This window comes from Anabrus simplex, chromosome 1 (assembly GCF_040414725.1).
Source record: "Anabrus simplex isolate iqAnaSimp1 chromosome 1, ASM4041472v1, whole genome shotgun sequence".
NCBI classification, from domain to species: Eukaryota; Metazoa; Arthropoda; class Insecta; order Orthoptera; family Tettigoniidae; genus Anabrus; species Anabrus simplex.
In genome coordinates, this window is record NC_090265.1 from 348,782,535 (window position 1) to 348,795,796 (window position 13,262).

At 34.6% G+C, this 13,262-nt stretch overlaps 1 protein-coding gene across 1 annotated transcript in view; it reads left to right on the top strand.

The window, feature by feature from the left end:
• Nucleotides 1-13,262, top strand: part of LOC136866423 (uncharacterized) — a 112,872-nt gene that overhangs the window by 53,936 nt on the left and 45,674 nt on the right. Inside the window, exons 4-5 of the mRNA XM_067143388.2 lie at nt 10,789-10,895; nt 11,579-11,658. Of these exons, the coding sequence (XP_066999489.2) occupies nt 10,789-10,895; nt 11,579-11,658 (187 nt within the window). The remainder of the gene's footprint in view (nt 1-10,788; nt 10,896-11,578; nt 11,659-13,262) is intronic.

Genomic DNA, 13,262 nt, shown 5'->3' on the forward strand with positions numbered 1-13,262 from the left:
TGCTGGTTCATCATACCCTCTACAATGTACAGATGTCCTGTACCATGAACTGACATAACACTCCAGACCATAACCTGGGTGGGATGCTTGACAGTTTGTGCAATACATTGGGGCAAGAACTCTTCATCAGTGCTTCTCCTCACGTACTCACTACTTTCGTCTGTTATTGCGAACACTGATTCGTCGGAAAAACATACCTGAAAAATTAAAACATATCATATACCATACACACTGCAGTATAATGAAAATTAAATGAATAAGTTGCTTGCAAAGAGAACTTTATCCGCTTGTGTTAAATTTGGTATTTTCTTACTTCAGGATATCATATTACAATTCAGGTCCTTTGACTGGTGTTATTCTAAGTAACTAATACTAATTTTATAATATCTTGCTCCAGTCATCTCCGAATCGTTATCTGACGTCTTTTGCCCAGGAAAGTCTCTTCTTTGCCATTGCAGGCGTGATCTTAGCCTTCCTTCATGGATGGCGTGCAAGGAGACCAGCAGGAATTAGTTTTTGAAGAACAGTCGAATCACAGACATCTACTCCGTAGTTCTCCAAACTCGGTTTTAAATCTCCGCTAGTGACTCTTCTATTTTTCTTTGCCATTTGAAGTAATTTTCTTTCAGTCCTAGGACTGAATTTACTTTTCTTTCCATATTTTCCTACCCAAGAGTTTGCATATTCGGAACCAGAATTCAAAGACTTCTTAGCTCTACACATAGATGTTTGTGAAATTTGTAATCTATCAGCTATTTCTCCTTGCGTGTAATGTTTTTCATTCAGAAGACACTTGACCAAAGCCACTTTCCTAGGAGAAAGGTCACTTTTCTTGCCCATTGTAAAAAACACACACACAATTATCAATGTTAACAGTTCGATAAAAAGCCACTAAATCATAATAAATTAGGTAGAGAAATCAGCTGCGAAACTATGGTAGCATATAACAACTATCATAACAATACCAAAATACTCTGACAATGAGATAACCTGAATTCTGAAGTCAACTGTTCAAACAAACATTTCAGGTAACATGACACAATTTCGAAGAAATGTCCCAGTTGTTCTGAAATTACTCTTTTGTAAGACAATAAATATTGCAAATCACTCTTGAAAGATGAAAATGAAATGTACTAACGTTTAAACTCATAATGTTAGTGAAACAGTACACCTAATTAGCACATAAAACAAAAAAGTGTTGTGTATCGCAATTATTCTAATAATTTTCACACCTCTGAGGTGTAAAAAAAGTTACTAAAAATTAAATTAGAATTGGAATTTCTATACTTGGTAAGAAATTGAATAGCACGAATATTAAATAAACTTTTGTCTACACTTATTCATACTGGAATTTTTTTATTTTATCTATATAATATTAGCCCTTTCCTTATAAGTAAACCAAAAAATATTATCACTTCAAGTTTTGGTCCTTTTCCTGAAAAACTAAAATTAATTATTATAAATAAAGACTTATACATACCGTACTTACAGTTTTGAAAAATAACATTCTTTAGCATATCTTCTCAGATGCAAACAATATGTGAGTCACTGATATAAATGTAGGTAATCAGCATCCTCTAATCATCCATTACTAAGCAACTGAATTCAAAAAGTACAATGACTTCAAAATAAGTATTGCAAATTCTTTCAGTATTCCTTTGTCACACACACACACACACACACGCACACGCACACGCACACGCGCACGCGCACGCGCACACGCACACGCACACACATATATATTCCTAACTAAATTTTTAAAAAACATGAATGATCTGGAAATTATTCAAATTGTACATTTTGCAGCAATTATTGCAGAATTTATAACTAGATGTAAATTTTAAAATGATGCATTTGACTTGTGTTTCCTTAAGTCATAAATATTTCAATTCGTGACTCAAAAGCACTTCTCACTGATTTTAATGTTCTTAATATACCATATCATGTTGTTAAAATGTATTTATTATAACTTTTATTTTAATTATGGACCAACAGAAACAAACATCTGTCATAAAGAATTATAAACATATTAAGATATTATGATTAGACACTAGTGGTGCCTGGTGATTATTTTATTGATGGTGTCAGAAAATTCAAAATTTGTAAGCAAATCTTTCAAAGTTGCAAGTACAGCTAGTGAATACTTACCAATGCTATAAATTACATGAAATTGCATTATTTACACACATACAATATATAAATATGGAAGGGATATCTGCTGAACCCATATAATTATACCCAAAAATAATTTTAACTATAGTACTGTATTGAAAAATACAACATAAAATATACAGTGGGAAAGTTATCTAATCTGACATTTTGTTCTTGCGTGAAATAGGTAAAAGTTTTCGTTCCATACCCAGACAGGGTATGACAGGCCTTCTAGATTGTAACTGTAAGTCTGCACTCCCCGTTTATGGACAGTTAAGTGAAGGTAGTCATGTAGTTAAGTCCTACTCAGCTAGTGAACGTAGCCTGTTCGACCACTTGACGCTGGACAGTCTGAGTGAATGCACCACATTCAGTCAGACTGATTCACATTTGCAGTCACTATGACATTTGTTTCAAACATGGAACAGGAGTCCCAAGACATGCTAAAAGCAAAACTTGAGAGGAAGGAATATGGATTATTAATGTAAGAAAAGATGAAGTATGGGAATACTTCTTATTAGTAACAACTTCAAATGGTCAACAGGTAGGTTTTGTGCCATGTAAATGGGCTTCCTTATTGACATTTGTGTCTACTGTCTCACGTATGAAAGCACGCATGTGTAAAGTGTGGCTTAATACAGTTTCCATCAAATACAGTATCTCTTGATATCAAACAAAACATTACACAAAAGTGTGTCAAAATGTGTGCAGCAGATCTACAGTTGTTTCAGGAACAGGGTTTCAAGATCTATGTCAAGAACGTGTTAATATTGGTACAGACTATGAATTAATAAATGTTGCCGATATTCTTCTTTGCCCTACAACAATTCAAGTGTATGCCACTGAGATATAAGCTGAAATGTTGCCTGAAATTGTTTGAGCCATACAGAATGATGCTTGTGTATGTACAGCAGATGTGTGGATTGATCCACACGAGAAAATATATTACCTTACCATTACCATTCCTGGGCAAAACCAGGTGCCACATGCGGGAGAAGATAGAAGAGAAGCTGTCACAGCTGGGGATATTTCCTGAATATATGAAGAAAATAAGCTTAGGGATCGATAAGTAAATATTGCTAGAGCTCTTGAGCACTAATGCCATTATCTGTGCATTGTACACTGTCCAAAGCAGTGCTTAGACATGGTTTCCAGGAGAAATTCAAGACAGGAATTGCCAGCATATCAGGTGACTAATGAAGCTGTCTAACAAATAGAGTTCTACACGCATTAAAAAAAAACGGTGTTATGTGGATTGATTAGAGATCACACTGAATGAAGAGGTTGAAACAAGATCAAACAGCCTCTACATTATGTTAAATTCATTGTTTATTCAATTCTATAGTATAGCCAACATACTGTCTGCAAGGAATGCCCAAGAAAAACTGGAAGATTACAAAACAATATCATGGAGCCACTACTTAATTTCCTCATAATATACAAAGATAAGACAGATGCCCTCAGAGGAGAAAAATATCCAGCTCCATAGCTTGTGCTTCTGTGCTCAAACTGAACTTGTATCGCAGGCCAACAAATCAAGATACTGAGGAGATGCAAAAGCTCAAAGAACGTTCTCTCCACTTTCTGGCAGGAAAGGTTCAGATTACTTCTAACGACCGACTTAATCTTTCAAGTCCAGAACAGACAGAGCAAGTATTCTCCACTATGCGATGTCTGTGCTCTGAATACTCATCTACTAATACTCACACAACCTAAGTGGATTCACTGACCAAGAAAATGAAGTCAATTTTCTTCGGAATGGCATGATGAAACGGAGTGAAACTATCTTGGAATAATATTATTTATTTATTAAAACACCTTTCTAATGACTACTCCTTGCATGGTGGAGAAGTAACAGCATAAAATATCCAAGATTTCCTCTGCTAGCGAAGAAAATATTGTCCATTCCAGCCTCCAATGCAGCAACTGAAAGAAATTTGAGTTCAACTGGCAACCTAATTAATGACAAAAGGAGCTCACTTAACCTTGATAAAGTAAATGATGCTCTCCTGAAACATTCTTTACTCAAAAAGACAACACAATAATGGTGAATGTTTGTGACTATGTGAAAGACAGTACAAGTTAATGTTCTATGTCTACTAATGTGACAAGTTGATCTCACAGTGTTCATAGTAAGTTTATAATCAAATTACTTCAGTGCTTATTTTGTTATAATATTGCATGTGTTGAACATTTTATAGTCAGCTACTCTCATTTCCTTGCTCCTTTTAAGTTTGTTCATCATAACTTCATTGGTAATCCCCATAAGCACATTAGCCACCTCTCTTCACATGACATGCTGCTACCCAACCCGGTCAATGTTCGCATGGGCAAACGAACTGGGTAGTTTGCAGACCTCTGACAGTAATGCCATCTCTCAGGCCAGAGAGTTTTATGTTGATGGTGTGAACAGTGGACAAGGTACGGTAGGTGCAGTCATGGCTTAACACAGGAAGTGGCCGCACATTCACCTTAGTGCAGCAAGAGAATGTAAAACCATGGAAAACAATTCTTAGGACAGCCAGTGGTGGGAACCAGCCCCTCCGCCTACTGAATGCAGAGCTGCAGGCTAGCCAAAGCTATCTGCTGTTAAACCAAAGCCTACCCAGCTCGGGAAACTTGCATTCTACCAATGTGACTGTTTTACATTAACAAAATGTAACAAACTCATTACAAAAATCCCAGATTGTTACAATACAAACAGAGAAAGATTTTCTTTTGCTAATATGAGTTTTAAAAAGCAACTAAATGTCTATTTTAAAACAAAAGAACTAAAAATATCTTGTCATTAAAATATATTAATAATTGTCAGATTAAGTGACAAAATCACCAAATTGGTAATGCTGGGTGTTGTCTAGCTTGTATTTGCCATATGCTGTACTCTAGTGGTTAAAATATAAAGCAGTTTTGACCTGTGCTTGTTGCTTGCTGCACTCTAGTGGATGAAATTGAAATGTTGCATTCCACAGCCAACGGACTCCCTCAGCCCTTAACACAACACATACAGACCTAAGCAGTCTTCTCTATAGTGTCTTATGCACAGAGATGGTGCCCATGAGATCTGGTACATATACTCAGACAAGCACCGCCAGAGAGGATGTCAGTTTGTATACTCATTCAAATGCAGGCAGAATAATGCATACATTTTCTTGAAATTTAACACAAACTGTTCTTGAGAGGAAAAATTCTCATTCTTTTTTCAGTACATTGCTGGTGCTATGGCACACAGGCACTACCTCACAAGCTGTCCTTTTTAGATACAATATGATATTCCAGGGTCATATTTCCTAAAAAAAACCAAACCAAACCCCATGACACTACAGCCCTTGAAGGGCCTTGGCCTACCAAGCGACCGCTGCTCAGCCCGAAGGCCTGCAGATTACGAGGTGTCGTGTAGTCAGCACGACGAATCCTCTCGGCCGTTATTCTTGGCTTTCTAGACCGGGGCCGCTATCTCACCATCAGATAGCTCCTCAATTCTAATCACGTAGGCTGAGTGGACCTCGAACCAGCCCTCAGGTCCAGGTAAAAATCCCTGACCTGGCCGGGAATCGAACCCGGGGCCTCCGGGTGAGAGGCAGGCACGCTACCCCTACACCACGGGGCCGGCCGTATTTCCTAATGTCAGAGGTATTAGAATAAGTAGAATAACATATGTGAAATGGACTGATAGTTTGACATGGCAATAATAACAATCAATTAAAGGAATTTCTAAGTCTTCAAATTTACAAAAATATCATCAATGAAATATATCAATTTCACTAGAGTTTTTGTGGTAAAAAACAGATATAATGGGTATCAGCATTGTAAAACATAATTGGCTCACCAGTAACTAAACACATTTAATAATTTTACACACTAATATCATGTAGCCAAGACAAAGTATAAATATTAATCCTAAACATGATAATAAGATCTAGACTTTTGTTGTGTCTGAAAACAAGGCTAAATTCTTTGCATTTCGCAGAGAACTCTGCTCTCTGTCTTCAGAAGAAAATCTCATCCGTTCACGAGCAAGACTTTTAAGATTAAGTTTTGTTTCATTTCAATTAATATTATAAATGAGAAAAAATCTCTATTGTCATCAGTGCAAATAATACTTTTTTAATCAGATGAGATTTTCTTCTGAAGATACGGAGCAAATTTTTCTGTGAAAAGTAAAGAATTTCACCTTGTTTTCTGACACAGCAGAAGCCCAAAAGCTTATTATCATCTACAATTATGGGCCATGAAAGCATCAACCTATTAATCTTGGCAATTACATGCTTTAATCTATAATATTTTAAGTTTTAAGGCTATTCATTATTTCATTTCAATTAACATTACAAACAAAATAAATTCTCTACCATCAGTTCAATTAACACTTTTTTTAATCAGTTAATAACAGGCAAAAGAATACATCTTAAGGAATGAAGAAACAAGGAATATATGAATATAACTAGACCTACTTGAAATATTTGGCAATAATTTTACAAATCATCAACTAAGGAAATAAAACTAATGTAACGGTTTAAATCATTACTACTCACAGAAAAGCTTTCCTGATCTTACAGAAATGTACTTGCACAGTTTAAAATGTGACTTCAAAACATTTCAAGACTGTTCCATCTTTCATACCTTCTCTTATTTCTTGACATAATACTAACAAAATCACTGAGTAATGTATTATCATGGCTTTATGCTCGTCCACTTTGGGACCACACCTCTTTCTTAATACATTTTGGTTTATTTTGTAAAAAATATTTACTGCTGCAGAGTTAGGAAATGAAGGCTTGATTCTTAGGACTACAGAAATGTTGCACCGACAGAGGTAAACTGCAGCGAGCAAGCACCCAGCACTCTACAAGCATGACGAGCAATGACGTCTTGTTTTCACTAGGGCTGTGGCTTGAGCACGCGTGGGTGGGCATGCATCTTTCTCCAAGTCATCACCACTTCACACCTGCCACAATGAATATTTCACAAGGTTGCATCAGAAAGGAGATGGACAAATGTCAATTATCTACTTAGTAAGTTTGTATGAACTGTGATATACAGCATGAGCAAGAGGTCCCCTCTATCCCTATCTGATGAACCACATTTTATGTTTATAAAACTGCATCAATTTCTTGTTATCTTGCATGTACACAAAATTTCCCAATTATATTCTATGACCTGAGACTTGTCAATTTTGGCAGGTATGAGTGATACTGAGATAAATATGAGCAAAGCTCTGAGTAATGAATGCTGATCTTCAATATTTAATTATATCCTTAACATCATTTTCTGGAAGGGAAACTGTAAACTTCTGCTCATGTTGTATAATGATGTGAATGAATATGCTAGGGCCTCCAATAAAACAAGCAAGGTTAGAAGGAATTAATTTTGTTTTATGGGAGGATTATTCGAAGCTGCATTATAATCCAATGAAATATTCATTATGGAATTCTTTCTTATTGTAAGATTGAGCATTTCTTAAAATATCAGGAAGTTAAAACTAATCAATTTTGGAATCATGGAGACCACTTTCAAAGAAATCATTCACAAGTAAGAGAAAAAGCATTAATAATATTTCATTCAGTAATTGTGATGCAAGAACCAGGTAGTCCCATTTTAAATCTAATGACTTTTTAAAACTTAACTGCCTTATTGCTTGACGCACAGCTCTTTATGATATGCCAAGATCTGAAATGAGCTTTCTTTACCTACATTCTTTTGGAGTTAGCAATATGCCTTATGTTTTTTCTTTAAAATTCTTATAATTTTGCACTGTGTTTTTGCACTATTAAGTATGATTATTACAAATAACAAGGAAGTCTAGCTGAGAAGAACCCATTGGAACAATACAACTAAGCTGTTACAAGGTATGTCATGAGGTATGTATTAATGGCAAATAAAAGAACAATATTATCTAATGATTTCATTTTTCTTGAAATAATTGTAATAAACCATTGTTATTAGCCTGTAAATATGAGCCATTATTTATGACAGGTGCACTGAGAAAGATTACATGCAGTGAACCCCAAAGAGTAGGTTCTGATCAAATTATTTGACTATACTATGTCATTGGATGTTCATCTATATATGACTGACAGCCAGCCAGTAGAACTAATTTCAGTCCCACAGACATATTTACTTAGCTTCATTCCTGTTCTAGAGGACAATTCACATTCAACTGCACTTCTTTGAGACAATAAGTTATTTACAGTCACAACAAAAATTACTATTTATACAGTGTGACACAAAGAAGGCAAAAGGATTTAGGTTCCACCTGAACAATGATAGATGTGCATATACAATATACCACCTGTTTTATAATTTTCCACAGTCTGTGGTCCATGGGAACAAACAACTGCATGAAGTGTAATATTCCTTACTCTGGAAACTGTAAAAGCAGTTAGTGGGAAGTAAAACTAATGGAAATTAAGAACTAACTCTGAACTAAAATTTCTCCTCACCAGTGGTGTATGCTGAGTCCAAGACTTGGGCTACCAATAGACTTAAGTTAAAAATCCTGTATTATGAGTACAGATCATCTGACATCTGATGTGCTTGAAAACTAAAGGTTCAAGCTGTACTGGAATCAATCTCTGCATACAGACAGGACCATAAGATCAAACAGACCAGATGTTGTCCTTATTGACAAACATCTGCTACATGTGATGGTCCCTTTAGATCACAATGCCCACCAGGCCTATGTCCAGAAGACTGAAAAGTACACTAAACTTGCAGAAGAAACTGTGCAAAATGGACCTGGCAACAGTGAGGCCTTTAGTCATCTCGACTATAGGGCTTGACTACAATAAGCTGCAACAACACCTGCAGGATCTGGAAATTGCCTATACTCTTCCACAAATGCAGAAGGTTGTGACTCTGAACACCTCCCACATGACAACAACCTTCCTATCACAGCAGTGAAGGTCCGGAGAATGTGACAACAGTCCATCTCCTGACTGGTAAATTGCCACAGCGAGTGAAATATACATACATACATACATACATACTGAGCAAGACAAATGTATAGAAAACCCAAATATTTTATGAAACTGAGTGCTATTACCCTTTTAGGTGAATCGCCAACCATCTAACTTATCAACCAGCTAATCAATAAACACAGACAAATAAGATGACATAATACAGATTAAGGATATAAAGATATGGATGATGATACAACAATTTGTAGAAAAGTTTCATCAACACTTTTTTTCAGAACCACCATGATATTGTATAGTCAAATTCAAAACACTTAACTTACCAAAGAATGTTTTTTTTCAATGTCACAAAATCTTTCTCATTTTTGTATTTCCTTTTTAAGACAACAGTTAAGCTGTTTTAGCTAAACAAAGGACAAATATTCAGCACCAGCATGTAAACTTTCATATTATTTTGTATTTAAACTATGAGATCCAGGTTTCTTCTCAGCTTTAGTCATTCAGTAATAGCTCTGAACAGATTGTTATAAAAATGAGACCTCTAAAAAGATGAATATTTTCAATTTTCAAACATTCATAAAACATATGTAGTCATAAATGATCAATATCACAGAAGTAATATGATGATATTAAATAAAATTACATTTGAAATATTACCACTGGAGAAACTTACAGGCCTGGCCGTAGATGAAACACAAAAATCTTACTACATATCACCTGAAAACTTTTAGAATGTGACATATCAATTTTTTAAATTGACTAAAACATCATGAGTGCAACCTGTTTGGAAAATATTGTTCAAAATAAAAATAATGTTTAAATCTCTTAGATGTTTTAATCCCTGAGAGCTGTGAAACATCTATAGGGCAGCTGGGAAGGAGAAGAGATTGTGCAGTTGCAATATTTGCTTTCAATCTTCAAATGAATTGGCATATTCTAGACAGAAGAGTTTTATGCCTTTTCCATCTCTGCTCCTTCCTAATTTCAACAAAAACTATTTTGTATAACTAGAGAAAGATAGATTAGTAGAATTTATTAAAAGTAGTAGATAGAATCTGAAATATGGAGGAAACAGAAATGAGGACAGGCCTGGACCACTTGCACAATCGGGTTCAAGTATTTTGTTCAAAAGAATAGCAAAGATGTAAAAATTTCATGGAAATTGTACAAGCTGTTATATAAAAATACAGTATTATATCCTATATAATATAAAAACTCTTAACATATCTAGTACAATATTTGTATATGTAACTCTAGAATGGAGAAATCAATAAAAGCAGCACCCAGTGCTCAGTAAGACATAACAATACAATCAATTCTAAAACCGATTTATTGTAAGCAAAGATACACACCCAATCAACAAACTCAAATTGAGGGCTTATCTGTGTCCAAGTTGAAAAATGGAACTTTGGATACTAACCAAGTCAACAAAAGACAAATATTTTATTCACTGTGCTTACAGCTTGTTCTGAAAGCCATGAAATTTATCATTTGTTAAAAAAGTTGTAATTCCTTAGTAGCATGTTCCATAAAAAGTAACATTAACTGAATTCCATAGGGTATAACTTATAGTTTTTATTTATAAAAGTACTGTGTATATGTTCATTCATAGAATGAAATGACAATAAGAACCTAATATAATATGGAACATGCTTAGAAATATAATGGTATTAACAGTGAACTTAGAACTCATCCTCTGAGTAACCATGTGAAATCTACCCCCCAGGGCGATCCCCTCCTTCTCCCCAGACCCGTCTCCAGACGATAACATCTGTTGCGGTGCTTGCACTGTGGTGACTACAGTCCACGACACTAGGAGCTTCATCGATACCGGTACGTGAAAGCCAGCGCCACAGATGAAGATTTCCTAGAAGTGTCTTGGTGTTGCTCACCAGAATTTTCTTCAGGCATATCAAAGACTGTTTTTAAAATTTTTAATTAAAGACAAAAGAAGCTCAGTTGATATATAGATAAGAAGCCTAGCTTTTAAATATGCCTCATGGAGATAGTTGCGCCACTGGCATTCCTTGCTCTCAAACACCTCTCATTCCTGCAGTCCAGAACCAGTGCTATAATGACAATTCCTCTTCAGGCTCAAGCTATCACTCAGCTTTAAAGCAGTGGGCTCACTACCTGAAGCAATAATAATTAAAATATTCTAGTTAATAGTTCTCAAGATAGTTTAAGATAGCTTTTTCAAGTCTTTCAAGCTCATATCTATCATACTGCTAACCAAAGTGAAGAGACATTCACTAAATGAACAACCCATGCATACTGATGAAATCATCAATTCACTTTCAAGCATGAGTAAATTGACCACAAACAAAGTATTGCATGCTTTTGGAAAGAATAAGCTTTCTTTGATGCATGCTTGTGTGTTGTTTCTAAGCACAGCAAGATTGAATGACAACACAAACAAATATTCTGCCAATAACAACTTTTCTCATATGCTTCATTGATTACATATTCTTGGTCTGGTTCACATGGTATCCTTGAGCCGAATCTTATACTTTCAGCAACATTCACCACACCTGTGAAGACAGTCCCAGAAGCAGTACACCAGACACAGTTACCGAGGGTGAAGATTATTAATGATGTGAGTACTGCATGTCTTCCTTCACGTCACGCCCATCAAAACAATCATCTTGCTCAAGGAAGTGCCTTTAAGTCACAAGAAAAAAATAAAACAAAGGAAAGGTTTAAATTCTATGAAACTCAGAGAAGTTATTCCAGAAGCCCCAAAGAAAGGAAGGAAACCTTTCACTGAAATCTATTAAATATTATATATCAATGGACAAATGATTTCTTGAAGCGTAACTGAAAGAAAAGTTACTGAAAGTATTATTAGCATAATATCAAGGTTTATTTGCTCTGACTCATAGCATACATTTAGAAACGTAAGTTCTTTAAATTTACATAACAACATTTTGAAGATTAAAAATATTATTATGACTTCTTCCCACTTTTGGATAGAACAGAGTGTAATTAAATTATTTGAATTGTCTCCAGAAACCCAACAAACTTCATTTCCTGCACTTCAGTATGAATATAGCTAAGGTAGTGGTTACACTAATATCTTACAATTAATGATTTTGGTGCAAGAAAGGAATAACTTCAAAATTCACAAAAATTTGTTTATTCCATGTGTATACAGAAAAAAATTTGTGCCACTTTTGGTGCAAGAAAGGAGTAAATCCACTGGAAACTGAGAGTACTATACTGATTGGAATTTGCCCAATTCATGTATATGGGGCAAGAGGGAAGCACCCCCAAGATTTACCTCTCTTTTGCCCCAAATTGTTTAGCATTCTACTGGTATGAAGTGTAGGCACATGCAGCTGGTAGTAAAAGCAGCATGAAAATGGTGTCAGTAAACCTTTTCCACATTCTGAGAGTGAAAACAGGCCCAGTGATCATACAACAAATGAATCTTCACAGGAAAGGGGGAAATCTGATTTTTATTTATTTTTATTTTTTTCTATTTGCTTTACGTCACATCAACACAGATATATCTTATGGCTACGATGGGATAGGAAAGGCCTAGGAAAGGAAGTGGCCTTGGCCTTAATTAAGGTACAGCCCCAGCATTTGCCTGGTGTGAAAATGGGAAACCACGGAAAACCCTCTTCAGGGCTGCCAACAGTGGGGTTCGAACCCATTATCTCCCGATTACTGGATACTGGCCACAATTAAACGACTGCAGCTATTGAGCTCGGTATCTGATTACTCAAAGCAGACAAAAAATATTTTAAAATCTGATGTTGTGAAAAAGAAATGTAAGGAAGATAAAACATGTGAATGGTGAAGAACACACAGAGTTACTGGGAAATCCACTAAATACTGTGAATATAAGAAACTGCTTATCCTTACTCCAGATGAGGATTCAAGTTTTATGACATTTTGTAAAGCATAAAATCAAATAATAATAATAATAATAATAATAATAATAATAATAATAATAATAATAATAATAATAATAATAATAATAATAATAATAATAATAATAATAATAATAATAATAATAATAATAATAATAATAATAATAATAATAATAATAATAATAATAATAATAATAATAATAATAATAATAATAATAATAATAATAATAATAATAATAATAATAATAATAATAATAATAATAATAATAATAATAATAATAATAATAATAATAATAATAATAATAATAATAATAATAATAAT